The 22555-nt window shown below is 54.7% G+C and overlaps 2 protein-coding genes across 2 annotated transcripts; both read right to left on the minus strand.

Annotated features, from left to right (window-relative positions):
• Positions 1-1133: 1133 nt before the first annotated feature.
• On the minus strand, positions 1134-3640 carry LOC148043937 (solute carrier family 2, facilitated glucose transporter member 3-like). Its single transcript, XM_087724922.1, is given in 5 exon segments — positions 1134-1352; positions 1819-1923; positions 2510-2577; positions 2580-2696; positions 3591-3640. Coding segments are annotated over 5 exon segments (447 nt in total). The 5' UTR covers positions 3616-3640; the 3' UTR covers positions 1134-1220.
• A 233-nt stretch (positions 3641-3873) lies between these two features.
• LOC148043938 (solute carrier family 2, facilitated glucose transporter member 3-like) lies at positions 3874-12531 on the minus strand. Its single transcript, XM_087724921.1, is given in 5 exon segments — positions 3874-4288; positions 5200-5224; positions 5227-5359; positions 8650-8748; positions 12223-12531. Coding segments are annotated over 5 exon segments (657 nt in total). The 5' UTR covers positions 12283-12531; the 3' UTR covers positions 3874-3948.
• Between the last annotated feature and the right edge of the window lie 10024 nt (positions 12532-22555).

Genomic DNA, 22555 nt, shown 5'->3' on the forward strand with positions numbered 1-22555 from the left:
CCAGGAGCAGGCGAGGAGAAGGACCCCTCCCATGGCCTGGTTCCTCATGAGGAGCAGAAGCAAGAACTTTGCTCAAGCCAACATGTGTGCAATGAACTGCAGTGAAGCCCACCCTTCAACGTCTTCTCCTTCACCAGAGCAACCTGCAGTCCTTGCCCCCGTTTAGTGCTTGTGCTTTCCTTCTTCTCTTCCCCAACCGTGGGACCTTTTTGATGGCCAACTTCAGGGGAAAGGAGCCGACTTCACTGTGATCACACTAGGCCCACCAAGAGGCCCAGCGTGGAGTCCTTACCTCTGCGTAGGGGAAGAGCATGCCCACCAGGAAGTTGGAGGCCCAGTTGCAGAAACCAGCCACCGCCACGGCTGCAGGACGAGGGCCCTGGCTGAAGAGTTCGGACACAATGAACCACGGGATCGGTCCGGGTCCAATTTCAAAGAAAGCCACAAAGGCCAAAGTGCCAAAAATACTGATGTAGCTGATCCAAGTCTTGATATTCTGCAAAAACAAGAGAGTGTCGAGTGAACCTCTTGTAATCCCAGGGAGGCCCTGGTTGATCCCAACCATCTGCTCACCTGGGAATCAATCAACCAGGGACCTTTCTTGGGTCAGAAGGTCCAAGCAGAGACTGCGCAACTCCAGACTGCTCTGTTGAGCAGAGATGAGCAGCACCCACGGCTCATTCTTATTTCTGGCCTTGTTTGGCCAGGAAAACATTTTAGTCAAAGAAATGGCTAAAAGTGGAGAGGTACCTGGAGAAATATCACACGCCTTCTACACTTTCTACCTTCCCAACACACTTATACTGATTTGCTGGCACTTTGTGTTTCATCAGTTTTGGTTTCAATCTAATTGGCCACTTAAGCATTGGGAGTGTGTGTGTGTGTGTGTGTGTATAGTTCATTTTGATTCCTGCACTCCTAAACCGCTTGGGAGGAAGGCATCTCAAGGACTTTCTCTTCTTCTACAAACCCTGTAGAAGGGAATCTCTTATCTCTAAAAGGCAGCTGTGCAAAGTGGCCTTGATTGTCTTATTTCTATGCTTGATTGCACAACCTGTGACTGGGAGGAAACTTGATTAGTGGTTTCATGCATGGCGGGGGTGGGGGTGGGGTGGGGGTGGGAGGGTGGGAGGTAGAACCCCTAAGAGATGCAGCTCCAGACATGAAACTGCCATTCTGTTTCTCCAGGCGTGCAACTTCAGTCCAAATTGGGAGGGGGGCTACCACGAACCAGAAATGCTGCCACCTACCTTCAGCGCCAGGGCCACAGTCATGATGATTGCGCAGACAGCCATGCCTCCTAAGCCAACCAGGTGGAGGGTCCGACGCCCCGCCCACTCCACAAGGAAAAGCTGCAGAATGGGGAGAGGAGGACACACAGGATTGTGGTGGGCAGCAGGTCTCCCAACTGCCACCGTAGGGTCAGATACCAGGGAACGTTCCAAAAACTCTCCATGAAATGGTCAATTGGATCCTGTTGTGGTGACCACCGTCCTTGACTTCATTTACTGCACCCTCTGGAACCCCCCCCCTCAGCAGGGAGGTCCAGCGTGGGGCCACATTTTAAAGGCAACCCACACGGGCGCCTTTAGTGTTCATCTGATAGGCATCAGAATGTGATGAGCCCATCCCAGGTCAACTTGTTGGCCACACTCGATTTAAGCCCCATTTTCTTCTTTAACATCATGGCTCCCCACCAGCCCTCAAAGCCGCCCCTGATATTTTCTCCCACAAGATCCTCCAGATTTCCAGGAGGGTCTTTCACCTCAAACACCCCCCCCCAAATTCAGGGTGATCCCATCCTCTGCCACCACCTACCGACACCACAGTAAAGACGGTATTGACCACGCCGGCCCCGATGGTGGCGTAAACTGGTTGCTTGACTCCGGCATCTTTGAAGATCCCTGTGGAATAGTAGAAGACCTAGAAGGAGGAGGAGGAGGAGGAGAGCGGATGGCGGCATTTAGAAGAGGGAGGACAATTTGAGCTCTGCGAGAAGGACAGGAGAGGGAGGGAGGACTCTCTTGCGCCTCAGTGAGCGCCATTTCTTTGAAACCAGGAACCCAAAGCCAAACCAAAGTGCCAGGCCACCACAGGAAGATCCCCAAGCCCACAATGGTCACTGCGCACTGACCCCTCCTGCCCCTTTTGAACCACGCAGCAGAGGGGGCCTGCAGCGGGCATTCTGGCTCTCCCAGCAGGTCTGGGGATAGGTTCCTAATTCACCCGCCCGAGTGTTTGATTGTTGAACGAAAGTTGTGTTTTACTATTTTTTCTTTGTTCACATTTTGTTTTGTTTTTGATGTTGCACTTCCCTTCCTTGTGATTGTGAGCCGCCCTGAGTCCCCTCAGGGAAAAGGGCGGCCTATAAATTTTAATAAATTCAAATTCAAATTCAAAATTCAAATTCCTTATGGGTGCCCCTCTTATGGCTGCTCTCCCGCCTTCACACGGACCCAGCTCCTCCGGTCTCCCGCCAGAGAGATGACTGTCCCTCGGGGGGACCCACCGCGTTAATGCCCGAGAGCTGCTGCGAGAGTTGCAAGGCAATGGCAATGATGATGGCCTGGCGGTAGCTGGGGAGCGGAAGAGTTCTGGGATGGTGACTTTCTTCTCCTGGGACATCTTGGCGCTTTCCTCCTTCATCTCCTGGATGTCGCTGAACACGTCCTGGACGCCTCGCAGGCTCTGGAGCACTGAGGGGGAAAGGACACATGTGGCCGTCTCACTTTGGAGGGTCAGTCCTGCAGCCCTCTTTTCTCTTGGGTCTCTTGGCCTGCCACACTTTCTGTTATTCTACTGGGCATTTTCTATGGTGGGGAAATGGGAGGGGGGATTGTACGGAGTGAGATGCAATGTAGCCATAACAAAATTCCTTCCTAGAAATCCAAGGTCATCCTTGTCTCTGCACTTGGCCAGAACTGGGTGGGTGGAAGCTGCCAGCATGGCAGTGGGAGATTGGGCCATGGGATGGACTTGTGGGGGGGGGGGGGCAAGATCTTGAACTCTCAGCTGGGTGGGAAAGTTGGGAAGCTTTCAGATGTGCCAACGTGGCTCTTTTTAACAAATTGGAACTTTGAGCAATACTTTGCCTTGGACTCTGATTTAATTTCAGATGCTGTTTGGAACCCGGTTTATGTCTAGAAAAGATTCTTCCTGACGGAGCCGCTCGTCCTGCCCTGGTAAGGCAGCAAAGGGAGAAACAGAAACCCCTTCGCTAGCACTGGAGTTGACGGACAGCTAATAGTCCATCTTTCTTGGCCGGGAAGGAGAGGCTTCTGCGCACACATGGACTTTTGTGCTGTGCAGCGTTCCAGCGTGCCAGAACCTGATCCGCAGGACAAAGAAAGAATTGTTCCTGCCGGTTCAGCAGAGGGGGGCAAGAAAGGCGGAGATCTAACTTCGGAAACCACAGAGGGACCTCCTGCCCGGAGCCCTCCAAGATCTGGAGGGAGCAGCTGTGAAGACTCTGTTGCCCTTTTCTCAACAAGGAGGAAGGACAGCTGGGGTTTGAATCCAGCTGTGCCCTCCCCAGGAACCCTCTTCTTAGTGGGCAGAAAGTGAAATCCAGCAAGATCCAGAATGGGTACCTTTGACGGCCTTCTCCTCCTCCATCTTGTTGATCAGCAGGAAGCGGGGGCTCTCGGGGGCAGAAGGGCAGGGCCAGCAGCTGCAGGAGGGCTGGGATGACGGTGAACCCCAGCAAGAGCGGCCAGAGTTTCTCCGTCCCCAGGATGACATCCAGGCAAAGATCTGGGGGAAAGGCAAGAGAGGCCCCGTGGGGGTCAGGCCCCAAAGCCCCCAAAGACCAGGGAGGGACCAAGGCAGCTCCCTGGAGAAGCTCCTCCGTGGGGCTGCTGAGGCTCAAGGGGTCACTTCCTCCGCCCAGAGCAGACCCAGACGGTCCGAGACAAAGTCCTCCCCACCAAGCCCCAGACCCCACGGGGCTCATCCCACCAAAGACTCCTCTCCCTTGGAGCGCCCATCTCTTCTTCCCCAGAGAGGCAGCCATCTGCCTGCCTGCCCGCCTGCCGAGGGCTGTCTCACCTGGGCCACCAGGATGCCCACCACGATGCCCAGCTGGTTCAGGGTGCCAAAAGCCCCCCGCAGGGCAGTCGGGGAGACTTCGCTGATGTACATGGGCACCAAGCCGGTGCAGAGGCCGCAAAAGACCCCGACGATGAAGCGCCCGATGATCAGCATCTCCATGGCCCAGGCCAGCTTGGAGCAGCCCATCAAGATGCCAGCCACGATGGCCAGGACGTTCGCCAGCAGCATCGAATTCCGCCTGGACGGGAAGGAGGGGAATGTTGGAGGGAGAAGAGAGGATTGGAGGAAGCGCCAGGAAAGGGCAGAGAAGAGAGAGAGGAACATCTGGGGCGCCAGCACAGCATTCGAATTCAGGCTTCATCCAATCTCTGGGACAGCCGCGCTCGGCCCTTCATGGCAAGGAGGCCCACGGGGGACTCTTGGCGTTGGCACCAGGGGCTGGAAGTCCTGGCCTTGTGGGGGAGCCACCCAGGCACTTCCCTTGTGGCGGGGCTCAACCTCCCCCACCCCGGTCGTAGCTTAATCTCAAGGCCCCCCTTTGGACTGGGGCCCCTCGCCCGGTTCATCTCCCACGCCCCTCCTCTGCCCTTCTTTTTTTAAAAAACAAAGGTTTTTATTTTTCATCACCAATTTTAAAATTCTTCTATAAACCAAATGTCACCCGGGTTTTCCCCTTTAACATCCTCTCACGTGCATAATTCATTTTGCATCATATTCCCATTTTCCAATTTCAGCCATATTGTTTTTTCATCTTAAATTTAAATTTCTTCTTAATACATAAACAATATCGTTATTTGCCCCTTCAAAGGTAAACCAGATTTATCGTTTCATTTTCCATCTGTCATTTCTATTTTACTACAGGTACCGGACAAATTCAATTTTTTATGCAATCAGCATTTAACTTAGTTACCCACAATTAATAATGTTACTATAATTCCCTCACATCTTAGTTAGCTACATACCATCAACAATGTTGTAACACATTTCATTTTGTTCTTTCCCTTCCTCCTTTTCTAACCCTTTTCTCTCGGTCTCTCAAAAATCCCACTTCTTTTACGGTTCTCTTCTCCCCCCCCCCCCCCCATTCACCGGCTTCTTCCTCTTCTCCCTTTCCTTCCTTTGATGCCTCCTCTGCCGTTCTTCACCTACCTGCCAAATCGGTTGACAAAAAACCCACGGAGAAAGAGCCAATCATCCCTCCGACTGAGAAAATGGACACCGACAGGGACCACAGGGCGGTCAGGAGCTTCTCCGAGATGTAGTGTCCCGTCCGCTCCAGCGATGTGTCGTTGAAAAAGCCCTTGATGATCTGCAAGGACAGAGTGGGTGGGTGTGCTGTGTACATGCGTACAACGACAACAGAGCATTCTTCTAAAAAGGGAGCTCAGGAGTTTCCGAAGCGGAAGAAGGAGCAAAATGTGGGGAAGCGGAGAAGGAGCACCGTCAGACCACAAGGACGGCCAGGGGAGGAGAGGAGGACAACAACCAGCCCAGGAGGTCTCACAAGTTCCCCTCATCAGGGCAGATGTCAAAAAGACCCCTGAAGAAGACCCCTCCTGCAGAGGACGAGGAGCTCTGCCCAGGCCAAGCGCCCCCCCTCTCCTCCTCCTCCTCCCCCCCCGGTTTCCCGAAGGCCTTCCAGAAAAACAAGCAAATGGGGAGGCTGCCCACTGTGAGGCCGGTGGTTGCGTTCACCCAACGTGACCCAGAGGGTCTTTGGCTGCTGGCCACCCGAAGTTCACACTCCTCCTCCTCCTCCTCCTCCTCCTCCCCCAAAGAGCAATGAGGCATCAGGGCCACCGGTGGTGGGACAGAGAAGCACGCAAGTCCTTCCTAGTATCTACTTGAATAGCAGCATTCCTTGCCAATATCAGGTCCTCAAATACTTGGACTGACACAGCTCAGGCTCTGTTTTGGCTAAGCTGGGACCCAGTTATCTCTCTCGAAATCGCATTTTCAAGAAGCTCTTTGTGCTCCTCATCCCATTCTATGAATGGCTCCTCATTCTGGATAAACTGCACGACAAAATCGGAGTTGTGCTTTCTGCCGCTCTGAGAAAAACCTCCAAGATGGTCGTTTTTGGAGAAGAACAGGTGCCAAAGGAAAGATAATCAGACCGTAGATGTTCCCAGGATGAAATGAAGATGTGCAGGCGGAAGGCAACAAGGAAGGCATCCAAGATCCAAAAAACCAGGAGATTACTTAAGTAGATCCTGGCTGGGTAACTTTCAACGTTCAGACAAGTCAGGTTTTTCTCAATCCCCATGAGAAACTGCTCGCTGTCTCATGTTACAAGGGTATTTTCATCCGACCACACAGGGGTCTCCGATGCTTCTCCGACACCCACCAGGTTCATTCCATGAAAGGGCGGCTGGTAGATCTAAAAAGCTACGTTTCATTATGGGCAACTCTTTAAATGTACCCACAGGGTTAAATTGCTGGCAGGGCTGTAAAAGGCTTCCTTCCTTAAAAGGGAATTGGGGCTTTGTTAAAAGGGGGGGAAAGCCCCTCTCTGGCCGCAAGCAGCCCCCTGCCCACCCTGGACTGGATCCAGCTGCTCCTTTCAGGGTGGTACATACATGTGTGCACACGTGCGGGATCCTCTGCGCAGACACCAGGGGGCAGCAGGAGACCAGCCCAGAGACTGGCGGGTGAGCCAGGAGAGGAGCCCGTCTAGCCGTTATCCTGTCTCCTCTTCCCCCCCCCCCCACCATGAGCGTAGAAGGCAGGATGCGGCACATGAGTCATCCTTTGGATGAGTGAGACTCACGCATTTCCTCCTCAATTCTTGCCATTTTCATGGCCTAATTCAGAGACAAATTATTTTGGACTCCCCTGAGTCATTTTCCTTTCCCTGTTGTGGCCACAGAGGGGGAAAAGGACAGCTGGGAAGGCTGGCAGGATGAAGGAGCCGGAGAGATTAAGGCTGCCGGCCGGTCTCTGCCACCATCATCCCTGGCAGTTCTCCTTGGTCCTTCCAGCCCCCTGTGACTCAGCAGATTCCTCCCCCCTCCCCAGAGCCTGCCAAGGATGCTTCACGGCTGGTCCCTGCCTGACCATGCTGGGCAAAGACGTCCAGCCCGCCTGGGTGGCACGTGGCTGGGGAGGTGTCCTCCTTCCTGGGAATGTCCTTGGGAGACTGGCTTGGCTTGCCAAGATGCCTCAGCCCACAGAGCCCCCCCCCTTCCCCAGCTGGCCAGAGGTTTGAAAGAGAGCAAGGGAGGGATATTTATCTCCAGCCTTGCAAGGATCCATTAATGCAGCTTCACAGTTGAAATAAGACCTGCTCCGGGGCTCCTGGCTGGGTCTCTCCAAAGGGCTAGAATCCCAGAGATCCATTTAATCTCAGCTGGAGTGGAAGATGTTCCCAGGATCTTCTCCACTGCCCACTGCGGCTGCTGATGGATCTCCTTTGGAGGTGGGGGTGGGGGGTGTTATCCTTCTCAAATGGTTCCTTCTTTTTAGATCCTGAATAAGGGGGGGGTCATTTCCCCCCAAAAATGAATCTAGAGTGATTCTCATTCAAAATGCTCAACCATGTGAGTTGTCCAAAAATGGGGTGACTTGGCGAAGTTCTCCCGAGGGGAAGGTGACTCTCACTCCCCAAGGAAGGAGGACACCCAGAAGGCGCCTGATGAGACCTCAAGGGGACTCCTGGCGGGGGAGGCCTCCCCACTCTGTCCTTCCCCCAATTCTCCCTCCCCAAGGGAGGCTCAGCTGAGGCAGCCCCTCTGGCCCAGGATCCCCCCAGGAGCCCTAACCCTAACCCTAACCCCGGCACCCCCAGGAGAGGAGGGAATTCGTGTCCCCACGGAAAGAGGAAGGGCTGCAGCGGCTTCTGTGGCGGGAGGCACAAATGGCAGCAGAAGGGGAACATTTCGAGGTCCAGAACCAGAAGGTGGAGACGGGGAGGCTCCCTTACCCCATTTCCCCGTTTGAAGCCCTTCCCGGCTGCCTGGGGACAGGCCACTCTCTGGCGGGCCCTCCCCGAGCTGAAGGGAAGGAGGGAGGGGAGCCCAGCTGTTGAAAAACAGCTGCCAGAGTCAGGCAGCCTCATCCAGGCCATTGGCCACAGCGGGGGCTGCTCCACCGGGTGGGCGGCAGGTGCCGGGAAGGCCGAGCCTTCTGCAGAAAGGGCCCCTGGGGGGGGAGAGGATCCTCCCCCTCTGAGCTCAGCCGTGCAGGAGCCCCCCCCCTCCCCCCGCCTGTTACTCAGCCCAGACACTGAGTCAGTTTGGCTTTCAGGGAAGGGAAAGGCCTCCTTGCTGCCCCCATCCCCACCTCTGAGCCGGCCTCGGTGGACAGAGAGCTGCCAGCTTCTGGCCTCGGCCCTTTTTCCCCAGGAGATGCTCCTTCCGCTTCCACGAAAGCCCCCGAGGCTCCGTGTCCTCACCTTTTCCCCCCAAACAACACGGCAATGAGGAGCTGTCCACTCTCCCGCCGCACAACTGGAAGTTCCTCCTCCTCCTCCTTCATTCTCAGGCGCCTGAGCGACTCCAGGGGGGCCCCTCCTCCCCCTGGCTCTGCCCCGGTGGTTCCTCCCCATCATCTCTGCTGCTGCTGCAGAAAACCCCCAGGAAGCCTCGTCTGCCCCCTTACCTGCTCAGGAGCGTTGATGACTCCCGTATTGTACCCGAACTGGAGGGATCCAATGGCTGCCACGGACACAGCAGCCAGAAGCGGCAAGGTGATCTTCTTCTGAAACGACACCAGGGCCACAGTCAGCGTTTCCCCCCCAAAGGCCAACCGCCTCGCGGCTCCCCTTAAGAAGGCAAAGCCCTCCGGTTCACCCTTCATGGGAGGGGGGGATCCAAGCCAGCCGGGACCCCTGGAAACAGACCAATGATGGCGAACCTTTCCGGCACCAAGTGCCAAAAAGGGAGCCCGTTTGTGTGCACACCTCGGGGACGTGGCCCAGAAGAGGAGCTGCCCAGAGGGCGTGCCGGCATTCGCACCTGCACCAGGCAGCTCCTTGTATGGTTTTCGGCGTGTGTGTGTGTGTGTGTGTGTGTGTGAGACGATCAGCTGGCTGGAGTGGATTCGCATGTGGAAACCAGAAGATCAGCTCCCCCAGTTTCCAGGACTGCCACACGTGCAAAAGCCAGCTGATCATTGCGCATGCATGCACACCCTTAAGAGCAACGGGCAGGCGCGCCATAGGTTTGCCATCACGGGCCTGAACAGTCCCTGGACTTCCCTTGGCAAGACCTCAGCGGCTCTGCCTCGCCTGCTCCTTCCCAGGGCTCGGGGCGGAGGGAGGAGAGAAACTGTGGGTGGGGGGCAGCTGGCAGTCAGGGTCCCTCGGCTGCTGGCCTGAACCCCCACACCCCACTCAAGGCACCTCTGGGGCACCGTCTCCTTCTGAGGGTAGTCAAAGGGCTTCTCTGCCTCTTGCCAAACTTCTACGGATGCCCAAAATGCCAAGAGCCTTTCCGCAGGTGGGACCCCACCACCAAATCCTCAGATAAAACCCCTTAAGCCATCTCATCCCTTCCATCCCCCCCCCCCGTTATCCTTTCCCCAGCAGATGGGCTGACTACCCGCCCAAGAGCCCATGTTTCCATAGCAACAAGTAAAATGAACCATTTGATTCCTCCGCCCCCCAGAACCCCCCCCTTGCCTGACTCCTGGGTCCCCTTTGGGCTGGAGGGAGGCAAGCGATGTGGGAGGCCCCTATTATTTCAGGCTACTAGTGAAAAGGATCCCTGCCCTTGGTAGCTGTCACTTTGCACTTCCAAAATTAGGGAGTTCTTTTTGTATGTACGTAATAATTTTATCAACATTACAATTAAAAATATAAAAATGAATAAAAACTGAAAGAATACAAATGTTTAAAAATGCAATAATTAAAAAATAGAATAGAATTAGTAAAAATAGAGTATATATATATATATATATATATATGATAGATAAAATCGTTTCTTTCTTCACAGCAAAAAAGTATAAAGAATTTATAAGTAACTGTTCCCCTTCTATTAAAATACCGCAGACGATGCCTTCTTTCCCTCATCCTTTATTAAGAGTTACCAGAGTTAACAATGTATCTACTTTAACCTTGATCAAATAAACCAACTTTAAATTCCTTCTTTTTAACAAACATAATCTTTAATCGCTTCAGATAATGTTCTAGAGCTTGATTTCATTTTTTTTCTTCTCTCAAAAGTCTTCAAAATGTCTGTTTTGTAAATCCAGTGTAAAATAAGTATCCTGGTTACTCTTTCAGTTTATATATGCCTTGTAATTATTGAGACATCAACTGGTTTCATTTATAAATATCCAGTGTAGGATTTTCCCATCTCATTCTTATGGCGTGTCATTTTAAAGGTGTCATCTTGCATGACATCTTTTAAAGATAGCCTATAATGGCAGATTCTTTAGAAATTAGCTTCGGGGTCCACAGTTCAAAAGCATCTTTCAGTACGTCCAATATTAAAGTTTTCTGCTCCATTTTATTTTAAGTCAGAGTTAAGTATTGTTCTCCTTTAATTATACTCTTTAGTTCTTTCTGGTTCCCTCTAGTGTCCAACCTTCAAAGTCCCATCCTATCTTTCTTTTTTTTAAGAATGTATAACAGCATTTTTCCACAGAAAGTAGTCATATTATTAATTTCAAATATATCAGGACTATTAATCAGTTTGCAACTTTCTAAAATCAACATTTTAATGAACCTTTTGCTCTTTATTGCACAAAAATGTCCTTAAACTTGCATTTAAAACTTATTTCACTAAAGATTGAAAGAAATTCAACTAGTATTGTGAAAACATGTTTCTCAACAGTCCTAAAATCTAAAAACAAAAATAATAAGCAATTTCCAAAAAGTGATTAGAAAAGGAAGTTACAAATCCATTGTCCTTTTGACGGCTGCAAATTGAGCAAGTCGCCTCTTTCCTCATCTCCCAGAGTTTCAAATTGACTGCAGATTGCCGTCTCCCCTTTAGGAGCAACTGTCTGGAGCACTTGTGGGTGATCCCAAGTTTTCTCTTGGTCCAGGGAGGAGGAATCTTTGCTCCCAGTGGTGTTCGGCTTCCTATTTCTTCCCCATTATTGTTTGCCTTTTAACTGCTTTACTGGCCTGGTTTGCTTTTTAATTTTTGTGATGCTAAAAGATAGCAGAAAGAGGCAGCGATCCTGTACTTCCACGGTTGCACAAATAGATTAAAAGGGACATTGAGAAGGGATTTAGTGCCCACTTTCATGATTGAGGTTGTGTCTTAAACCTCCAACAAACGTTCAGCTAAGGCTTCTTAGCACCCCTCCCAGCTACCACTCTTAAATACTCTTCAAAACAGGGAAAAATTACCCAGCAGGCCAAGGAAGGTATGTAAATTACCTAAGACTGAGGGCGAAGGGCTAAGGACCAACCCTAAGCCTAACCCAACAGCAGCCCTGTAGCTACAGAGCTACAAACCACGTGGCTCTTCCAAGGTCCGAAGGATTCCAGGCAACCAGACGGGGGTCCTGCCTGCTACCCCCAACGGAGGGAGGGGGGGGTCTTGTTTCAGGCCACCATCCTTTGCAGCCACAACAGTAGAAGTGGGAGGGGGAGGCAACAAAATGGCAGGAAATCTGCAAGCGAGCTGCTCGCCCCCTCCTCTCCCCTTCGCAGGTAAGGGACCTTTGCAAGGAGGGGGGTGGATCTTGCCCCCCCCCCTTTGCGGGGCGCTTGTTCCATCCCACCTCCAGATGACCTTGACGCCCGCGGAGGGTCTTCGCTAAGACTTCGGACGGGGGGGGGGCAGCCCTAGACGAGCCCGCCTCTCCCCCGGTGCCCTTCCGGAGCTCCAAACCACCCGGCCTTCGATCTCCCGTTGCCCCCTTCGCTCCACCAACCCCTCTTCCTTCTCCTCCGAAGGAAGCCCTGCAAAGCAGCCGGCCGAGGTAGCCGGAGGAGTCCGCCAGAGTCCTCGCTGATACGGCCGTGGCGACTTTACAGCCAATGCATCTGGGGAAGCGACGCCCGTCCCTCCGCCCGGCTTCCCACGCGGGATTTCGAAGCCCCCCACCCTGCTCGGGCCAGAGGCCGATCCTTCCTTCGAACCAATGCCCCCTTCCCTGCCGGGTCCCCCCAAGCACTCTTGGCCCAAGCCCAGCCAGGCAGCCCAAAGGCCGCGCCTCTTTGGCCGCCCAGACCCTCGGGGGCCCCGACCGCCCCGCGACGCCCCCAGCGCTGACCTTGCTCTGCTCGGGGGGGCCGTCCGCCTCCATCCCTCGTCCGACCGTCGCTCCGTCCATCTCCGCTGCAGATGCGCCGACTCACGTCCGCCTAGATGCTCTCGCCGCCTTCGCCGCCTTTATGGCTGCTGGGTCCGGCAGGGCGGGGGCCCCGTCGGAAGAGAGGCGCGGCTGCCTCGCCCCCCGATGACGAGAGCGGGGCGGGCGGTTGGGCCACCAGACGGGCGGGGGCGGCTGAGGGGCTTCCAGCCTCCCCTCCCTCCCTCGCGCCGGGCAGGCGGGCCAAGGCGGCCAGAAGAGCCTCGCAGGCCAGCGCTCCCCTCGGCCCCTCCTGAGCCGGCGGGGAGGACCCGGCAGAGCCCCGAGGCTCTGCTCCAGCGCCGCAGCCGCTGCAAAGCCGGAGAAGCGGCCCCGGCTCCTTCTCCAGCTGCCCCCGCTCGGAAGCCGCGCGGAGAAGCTGCCCGGGCGGGTTGCGGAGGCCGGCGACCCTCGGCCGCCCTCGACCCCGGGCTTAGCCCGTGCTGAAAGCCGCTCGGCCGAAGGGAGCCCCGGAGGAGGGAGCGGAACGGGGCAGCAGCCGGCAGGGGGCTGCTTGCTGCCTGGCACTGCCGCGGCTTCCTGGGGGCTTCCCCGCTTTGCTTCGGTCTCTGCCCGTTTCTGCCGGGGAGGGGGGCTGGGGGCTGGCGGGGCTTCTTCCTCCCAGGAAGCAGAGCCACCGAGCGGCGGCGGCGGCGGCGGCGGCTGCTGAGAAAACCTCCCGGCACTTGTGGGCTTCCTGAGTTCCGGCCCGGCCGCTTACGAGTGCGACGTGCCGCCTTGCGAGGTGCCCCCCCCCCCCACCACTCCGAGTGGAAAGATTCGCTTCAGCATCACCACCAGACGCCGCACTGCCTTGCTCAGTTGCTATGGCAACCAGCCTGGCATCCAAAGAAAGCCGCCCTGCCAGGAACAGCAGCGGCTTCGGCTGGCACTTCCCTGGGTCACTGCGCCCAAAGGGACAATGAGGCTCTTGGTGGACTTTCCAACAGAGCCGAAGTCTCTGGGCTGGAGCCTTCTGGGTGGGGCCTGCAGAATTTTACAGAGCTGAGGAAAGTCCGAGGGGTGCCAGGAAAGCATTTTCTCTGTAGGAGGGATGGCAAAGGTTAGCCCCATCCATCCATCCATCCATCCACCCAACCCTCCCAGGTGTTTTGCTCAAGTTCTACCAGGGTTTTTTATTCTAGGCCTAAAGCAAGTCGGGCAGGGGTTGCCAGTTGCCAGCCTCCCATCCTGCTTGGCTACTTTTTGTAGACTAGAATGGATGTGGGTGCTGTAGAAGGAGATGCTGCAAAGCCTCTGTACCATCTGAGGGGTCATTTAATTTATCTCTGAACTGTTGCACTCCATTAAAAAATGGAAGTGACAGTGAATGGCCAAGGATAACACTGAGGGTTAAAAGGCTCATCATTGTATGAAAATAATTTTAAAAATACAGGTGGTTTTCCTTTTCTGAAAGTAGGGTTAATAAATATTAATAAATATAAAAGTTTTTGCCCTCTGATGCTAAGGAAAACTGCAATTGTCAGAAATATCTGCCCAACACTTGAATAATCTACCCCAAACATCCCACAAAGGTGGGGTGATAGACAGGCAGGCGGGGGGGGGCCCTCAGAAAGAGACTGTTATGGAGAGTCTGACATTCAGGATGAATCGGCCCCCCTGGGCGTCTTGGGGAAAAAACGAATGGATATCCAAAGTCCGGCCAGGGAGACCGATGGAGCCACAGCTATTCTTTCCCCCAACATCTGGCAAATCCAGGTGATATTTTGGACACACCTGGCACAAATGGCACTCCAGGTTGGAAGCGAGAGCCCTGGGAAAGACGGGCGTTTGGCTTCTCTTGCTGTTATTTCTCTGCACAGGATGCCAGCTGTGGTGAACCAGCTCCACTTACAGGCTTTGGAGCAGCCGTCCAAGACGGCACCGAATGCTTCGGGTCGGAGGCTGCATAACAGAAATGGGGGAATTAAAAACAGGAAAGGTAAAGAAGGCTCCATTTTGCCCCAAGTAGGTAGCATTCAAAAAGAAAAAATGAAGCCATGGCACGGCTACTCAGGGTTAGGGTCAGGCAGAGATATTTATTTTTTTTGCCTGTGCACAAAAGGTGTGTGCTTACTCAAGTAAAGCCGTTCTATAATTAATTTCCCAAGAAGTCAGAGAAGCTGTTGGTGGCTGTGTGTGTGTTTTGTTTATTAACTGGTGATGAAACCAAAAGGGCAAAAGTGTAAACAGGAAGAAAACCTCTGAGCTCCTTTATTACTGCTAAAGAGGCAAGAGACGGATCTGAGCCACCTGTTGGTTTTCACCTGTGCTCCTCTCAGGGAGTGTTACCGCCTGGGGAGGGGGGGGGCAGCTGGACAAACCAGCCCAGCACTGTGTGTGGCTGAGTGGGGCAGTGGGTGGTGGTCCAAGCAGAGCTTCTGAGAGAGAGAGAGAGGCCGCAGAGGCCGCCCAGCTTCATCGCTACGCTCACCCTTGGATTTGGCAGTTATTTCTACCTGTGGAAACAACAGATCGATTTTTCTGGCCATTCACATTTCACTGAGTTGCCAAATGAAACTGGAGCCGAAATGTTGAACAGAAGAAATGGTCAGATGACAGCTAGGAATGGCGAATTGCATCACGCTTGACACTTTCGGTAATTTGATTGCAGCCGTCAGAGAGGAGAAGACATCCCTGGCTGGGCTGCTTTCCCGACTCCTCCCCTTCAGGCCCACAGAACAGGCTCCTTTTTACCATTCTCCAAATTAGCCTCCAAACCAGTGGTGAAATAATTGTTACTACTGGTTCTGTGGGTGTGGCGTGGCTTGGTGGGCGTGGCTTGGTGAGCATGGCAGGAGGAGGATACTGCAAAATCCCCATTCCCTCCCTACTTGGGGGCCAGCTGGGGGTGGAATTTGCCGGTTCTCCGAACTACTCAAAATTTCTGCTACTGGTTCTCCAGAACCTGCCGAATTTCACCCCTGCTCCAAATCCTTCACCTTCTTTGTGATGATGCTAAGGAACCGGAACAAGTCCTGAGAAGACTGGTAAAAAGGAGTCGGTTCTGCTGGGCCTGCAGGAGAAGGAGTCTTCCGACCCAGGACAGAGAGCCTTCTTTCTCGCTGTTCTCGGGACTTCTTCTCCACCGGCGAAACCACCGGAGGAAGTGGGGGAGATCATAAGAAGCCCACAGGAAGCCAGAGCTGGGCCTCCAGGAAAGGGTGGGGTGGGCCACACGAAGTCCTTAACCTGGTTTTTTGAAGTTCTCCGTTCGAATGAGCGCACTCGAAGTATCAGTCAAGGCTTCGTCTTCCTTGCCGGGGGGTGGGGGTGGGGGAGTCTAGAAGTGGATCCTACTTGACAATCTTTTGAGTAACCAAGAATGTTCTAAGGCCATTCCAATTTTAGGTGGTCAGCAGATGAAGTGGCATCTCTTCAGGTAGGCTTCATGGAGCAGAAGGGGGAACGGTCCAAAAAGCCAGAATGACTTTCAAATGTGTTGCAAGACAGGCAGAGGGTGGGTGATCTCGTGGCCAAGGGCTTGATCCTTTGAGGACCTTCCAATCTGCACTGTTTGCCTGCAGAAGGTCTGCCACTCAAAGGCCTCCAGCTCAGCAGGGCGCAGAGAGAGTTCAAGCACAGGCTTTTCCCACATCAACTGGGAGAAGGAAGGAAGGACTCTTGTCTTCGGAGTCTTTATCCACCCCTCCCCTTTAGTTGTGGGGTTGTGTTTTGAGTGAGCACCAATGTCTGGGGGCCCCAACCCCCTCCCCCAGTATGAGTGCCAAACAGGGCCATTCTCACAAGCAAAGCCCTGAAGGGCATTTGAGTCAAGCCTCCCCCCCTGCCAATCACCGCAGGAAATCTGCAAAGCAGAAAAGAGATACAAAATTGGCAGGGGGTGGCGGTGGTGGTGGTGGTGGTGGGAGTTTCACAGAGGGGTACTTGTTGATGGACCCTGGTTATTCCCCCTCCCTCCTCCTGTAAAGTGGAGACTTCCTGCCTTCGGTTCTCTTGTCCTCAGAAGGGCCCTTAAGCTGAGCTGCCCCCCCCCTTTGCTCCTCCCTGCACAGAAGCAGCAGAGGCAGCCCCAGGCGCTTCCCCCAGGCATTAACAGTTGTGGGGGGGGGAGGCTGTAGGGTTGGGGCAGAGCAGTCACAGCCCCTCCCAACAGGTAAGCTTCCTTCCAGGGGCCTGGCTGGTTGCTCTTCCCAGTCCCTCTGGCTGGCCGTCAAGGGCAGAGTGGGGAGGAGTGCAAGGCCCTCGTCCCAGCGGGGAGTGGTCTGGTTCTGCATTGCACCCACAGGTGTTTTCAATGTACCTCTTTACTGCCAGAGAAGGAGCAGAGAGGCAAATCCTAGGAAGGGCCGAATGGAGCTGCTGCTGCTGCTGCTGTTTCCCTGCCTTTCCCTAAATAGCCAGGGGCTCTCCGGGTGGGTTGAAGCGGAGGGGAGCGCATGCTCTTCCGACGGGGGCTCCCAATGGGGGCCTCCTTCAGCGTCAAGCGAGCGGCGCAAGGCTGGCCCCGCTTCCTCCCCTCCCAGGGCCAGCGAGGCTCGTCCGGCCCAGCAGCTCCCGGGACTCAGGGAAGCGGGAGAGGAGGCGGGCTGCTCGGCCTCTTCCTGCGGCTTGGAGCTCCGGAGGCCTCCCTGGAAGGCGGCTGTTTGCAGTGGAAAAGCGGGGCCGCCCTGGGCATTGACGGCCGCAGGGATGGGAGGAGAGCGAGTGTCGGAAAACAACACAAGGAAACACCTGAAGCGGCCGATCCTGCAGGCGAGAGGGGAGAGAAAGGCTGCCCCCCCTCCCTCCCTCCCTCTCTCTCTCTCCCTCCCTCTCTCTCTCTCGTATGATGATGGAATTATCAAATCCCAAAAGCAGCAAAGCCAAAGGCTTCTCCAGCCCCTGCCGTAAAGTATCAAAGCTTGTAAACTGCATTACACAATGAAAGAGATTCTTAAGTCAGCCACAAAGGAAACGTCTCGTTTTTGAGAAAGGAAGCGGAAACCAGGGAGTCATTTGCAACCTCGAAGCTTAAATGTTACAATTGCTAGCAAATGCCTGAGAAAACATTTCAGCCACAGCAGAGCTGCGTTTTCAAAAGCGCATTGCAAATCCAGCATGACCTCAGCATGAAAGGGGGGGGGGAGCGGAAGGTGACGGAGAGGAACAAGGGTCTTTGATGAGCGAACAACAGTCTGGGAGGGGAGAACATCCAATTGAGGAAGAGGAGGAGATGGCAGCAGCCGAGGCTGAGGAAGCTGCTGTCAGGGGAAGGTCCGAGGCTGGAGTTGCCATTGGAGCTGCTGCAGAAAAGGGAGGGGGGAGCGGCCCACAGAGAGCCAGCGAGCCGAAGGGCCACCTGGAAGCCACCATCATGCTGAGCTTAAAAACGCCTGGAGGGGAATGCCCAGCAGTTCTCGCTAAATTCTTGTGAAAACGGAAGGAAAACGTGTGGTGACACAGACAGGGGTGGTGGTGGGGGGGGGGAAGTGGGGGAAATTTCCTGCAGGGGATGAGTCAGAATTGGGCTACTCCCAGTGGTGCTTCTGTGCAGAAATCTCCTGGCCCCAAAGCACAGAGTTTTCTCCTCCCTCAACATCCAGACTGACCCACCCTAAGTGATGTCCTTGGACCAGGGAGGTGATGAACCTCTGGTGTTCTTCAGTCTAACCGTGGGTCCCGCCAGAAGCTGCGTGGGATGAGGGGACCCAGGTGTTCCAGGAGCTGATGCTAGACGGGGGGGGGGGGCTTTTCTCTGGCTGCTCCAGGGGCCTCTTGGGAAGCAGCAGGCCTTCCACGGAGCTCCCAGCCCAGGAGCTTGTAGAGGAGCAGAGAGCACCTGGGTACGATCAGGGCAGGGAGCCTGCCTGGGGCGTGTGGCAAAGGTCAGAGGGCCCAGAGGCTGGGAGAGGCTGGAGTCAGGAAAAACTGGATACAAATGACCTGAGGGGGGGAGATTACTATGCAAAAGGCTGTGCCCCTTCCCCATACTTGGGGGGAGGGTAGTTGCAGGAGCCCCAGGGAAGAGCCCCTCCTGGGTGAAGAGCCATCATCTCCATTCCTTCCCTAGGTTGGACCCTGCCTGAGGGGGAAGGCGTGACCCCCCCAGCCCACTTTGAAGTTGATCGCTGGGATCCCTTGGAGGTGACCGGAGGTAACCTCTCCCCCACTTCCCTGGAAAATGTTTATATCCCTTACCTGCCAGCAGGTAAGGGAGGCACTGGAAGAAGACTCACACGCCAGGTGGCCCCTGGTTGCCCACGTTGTTGGGAACCGAATGGGACAACTCGCCTGCAGGACAATTCAACAAATGCAAAAGTTAAATTAGTTAATAATAAAATAAAGTAAATCCTTAAAGTAAAATAAACAAATACAAGAGTCACTATTTCAAAGAAAACATGGCCACCAATGAAAAAAGTAATTCAATGGAATGATTCATACAGGGTCGGATTGTGGGCACATGGCTTTGTCTTCACTTATAAATTGTTTAAATTGCTGGCAGTCAGCTACAACCCAAAGGTGACTAACTTTTATCAGTTTGTTTATGAACCTTTACATTTAGAAATTGTCCAGCTAAGCAAGCGTAGATGACATCAACTCTACAGCACTGGAGACTCTGATCTGGCTCCCAAGAATCTCTCCCCGTTAAGAAACAGGTGACCGACTGGCATTTGGGTTGGTTACGAAAAATGGATCTAAAAAAATATTCTACAGCATCATCAGAGAGAGGGGGGGTGGAGGGGGGATAAAAAAGTAGATGACCTTTTGGGGAAAACAGGTTGTGTACCCATTTACTGTAGGAGGAGAGAAGTGTGCTTGAGGGTAAACTAGAAGGTGATTCTTGAGTGGATCTTGGTGTGCCCCCATTCCTAATTGCACCAGGAATCTCCTGGCTCAGTCCAAGCTGCCTTCATGCCACCTTTGCTGGCATCTCGCACAGTGACGTGGTCCTCAGCTGAATTGGGGCCAGCCAGGCCCTCATTTAGGCTCCGGGCAGTCAGAAAATGGGGGCTGCTTCCTAGTTTCTTTTTTTAAGTTTTTCTTTTTTTAGTTCAGTATTTTTTTCTGAATTTTGATGTCTTGATCCAGAAACATTCATGAGGATCTGCACTGAAAGTGCTGCCAGGGACTGCTGCCACCCCAATTTCTGTTTGGTCAGAGACTTCTGCTGCCTCAGGAGGCTTCCTGGCAGTTCATTGCTGCCTCCGGAGAAGCCAACACGTCCAGCTGGAAACATGCGTTTTTCTTTTTAAACATCATCCACTTTGGCGGGTGGTTTCTTTGAGGAAAAACAGAGATTATTTGGACCCCACATCACTGCCAAGAAATTCCTCTTTTCTATTTATTTACACAGAAAGTATCAATATTCAGAATGAATATTTGCACAGTTTCTTTCTTTCCTGAAATATTTTTCCAGAAAGCCTTTTCTACAAGGGCCAGTCCTCACCAAGGACTAGACCAGTGATGGAGAACCTTTTAGACTGCGTGCGCACACATATCCAAATGGAAAGGTGCACACAAGTGCAGCAGAGACCCAAAGTCAGCTGGCCGGCAGGAGGCTCGGCATCCCAACACCAGCAGCGTGGCAAGAGGCCTTTTCCTTTCGTGTGAGCTTCTCTTTGGTCGTTTGCAGGGAAACAGCAGCTGAGGGAAGAAACGCCAAGGAGACCTGACCTGGGGTGATGGTGGGCATGCCAGCAGAGAGGGCTCTGCGTGCCACCTGTGGCAGGGGTGCCATAGGGCTGCCATCACGGGATTGGACAGCCCCATCCACATGCAGTCGGGACTGAAAGTGCTGGGTGAGAAGATGTAGACATGAGAAGATGCCGCCTTCTCAGCCGTAGTTTGTCTTCTTAATCCACCCATTTAGCTTTGGTGGGAAGACGATGCTTCCCTCACATCCGACATCCGGGAGGATTTGGCCGAACCTCTTGCCGAAGGGCAGCCACCAAGCAGCGGTGGGAAGGTGGATGGAGGCCAAGGCTCTCTCCCTTGAAGGAGCCCTCGCACAAGAGTGTGCAAACATGCTGTGTTTGCTTCCTTAGGACTCCACCCCTAAAGATTTTGTGGTCCTGTTTAATCAAATAAAGACCTGGCTGAAGGTCAATGGGAACCGTCCAGTTTCCTCGTGGAAGGACAGGGGTCAGCGGGAGCTCTGCTCTTCTACGGAGGGGGGCAATTCCAGCCCTCCCACCCACCCACCCACCGGCTCCTCCTGGTCTTCCCTCTGAGCATGGAGGAGGTGCACAAGCCCCTCTTGGCCACCACAATTGTGCAGCCTTCCCTCTCAAGTTGTTATCATGATTCAAAGCCCCCCCCCAAGAGTTCTGTCAAAAGGTTTATTTCATTAATTCGTTGGTCGAACTTATCAAAGAAGTCTCAGTACCGGCACCGCAATAATAGCAGGAAAACAGGGCCCAAAGCCCCCCCCCCCCCCCAGGCAGCCGAGGCTGACCTCCACGGGAGGCTGTGGGCGGTTGAGGGGAACCCCCCCTTTCCCGCGCAGTCCTGCCAGCTGTGGAAGGTGAGGTCGGGTTACTCCGGGGCTGTTTTCCACCGCGGCTTTTTATGAAACGGCCTCAAAGTCAAAGATAAGGCTGGGAAAGAGGCAAACATTGGGGGTGGGGAGGAAGGGGGCCGGTTTTAAACCAACCCGGATGAGGCCGACTCCCAAATCCGGGACCAGGAGACCCGCAGGCGCCCCACCCAGCCGAAGGAGGGACCCTGGGCAGGCCGGAGAAAGCCCCCCGCCCCCCTCCAGCCCCGGCATCCGAAGGGGCGGCCCCTGCCCCCACCCCTCCCCGCTGGAAGGGAGGCCGCTGCTCCCTGCCTTGGCCGGCCGGGGGGCGCAGTGGCCAAATGGCCCCCCGGTCTCTCCAGCGGCTCTTGGGGCTCAGGCTCCGACCGTCCGAAGCGCAAGAGGCGGGGAGAGCTGCGCTTTCAGCCGAGGCTGCCCAGGGCGGCTGAGGCCGGGGCTTCTCTCCTGCACGGGGAGCCCCAGGAGGACCGGGGCCCGAGGCTTCCTTTGCTGGCCAAGGGCGGCCTGAGAAGACTCCCAGAGTCCGTCCCGTCCAACTCTCCACCACAACCACCACCACTGCCCGGCTTAGAGCGACCAGAGTGGCTCGGGCGCCCCCTGCTGGCCAGTGCCCGGACAAAGCGGCTTCAGGCGCAGAGAAGCGGCCCTCCTGGGCCCCGGCAGTTCAGGGGGGTTTTTTTGGGGGGGGAGGGGAGGGGAGCTGCTTTTCCATACATCCCGGCGGGGCTCTGCGACTCTTTATCCCAACAGAGGAAAGGGCCGAGGAGGAGGAAGGGCGGGAGGAAAAGCCAGCGCGGCTGAGGCGGCGGCGGCGGAGGGGGGGGTGTTCCGGCGGCTGTGGCCGGGGCTTTGGAAAGCGGTTGCGGGAAATGTTTGGCGTTTGCGGACGGGGGTTGTTTGGGGCTCTGGGGCTTCGAGGACATGTAGAGCCTTGGGGAGGGGAGGAGCGATCTCCCCATCTGTCCCGAAGGACCCCAGCCCCATGCAGCTGCCCCAGCCCCTTCCCCACCCCGGCTTCTCCCAACCCACCATCCCTTGAGAGGCTGGACAGGGGCTCGCCCCCCCTCCAAATCCCGACACCCCCACCTTCTCAGCCACACTTGGCTCTACATGGGGCTGCCCTTGAAGAGCATCCGAAGACTACAGCTAGTCCAGAATGCGGCCGCGCGAGTGATCGTGGGCGCACCACGGTTCGCCCACATAACACCGATCCTCCGTGAGCTGCACTGGCTACCTGTTGGTCTCCGGGTGCACTTCAAGGTCCTACTCACCACCTATAAAGCGCTCCATGGTAGTGGATCTGGCTATTTGAGAGACCGCCTTCTGCCAATTACCTCCCTGTGTCCCATCAGATCGCATAGAGTAGGCCTCCTCCGTATTCCATCCGCCAGTCAGTGCCGACTGGCGACTACTCGGAGGAGAGCCTTCTCTGTTGCGGCTCCGACACTATGGAACAATCTCCCCGTGGAGATTCGTACCCTCACCACCGTCCAGGCCTTCCGCACAGCCCTCAAGAACTGGCTAACCCGTCAGGCCTGGGGATAATCTTATTTCGCCCCTCCCGAATGCTGAGTGAATGTTGAGTTTTATTGTCTAATTTACTTTGTGCACATTTCTTTTTTCGTATTGTCCTACACTCCCCTTCCTTTTTGATTGTAAGCCGCCCTGAGTCCCCTCAGGGAAAAGGGCGGCCTATAAATAAAAATAAAACAAACAAACAAACTTGGACTTCCAGCTCCCCCATGCCTGTCTCTTCCCACTCCCCACCCCCCA

The sequence above is a fragment of the Thamnophis sirtalis genome, unplaced genomic scaffold, assembly GCF_051295495.1.
Source record: "Thamnophis sirtalis isolate CommonGarterSnake01/CBP01778 unplaced genomic scaffold, rThaSir2_p1.2 scaffold_10, whole genome shotgun sequence".
NCBI lineage: Eukaryota > Metazoa > Chordata > Lepidosauria > Squamata > Natricidae > Thamnophis > Thamnophis sirtalis.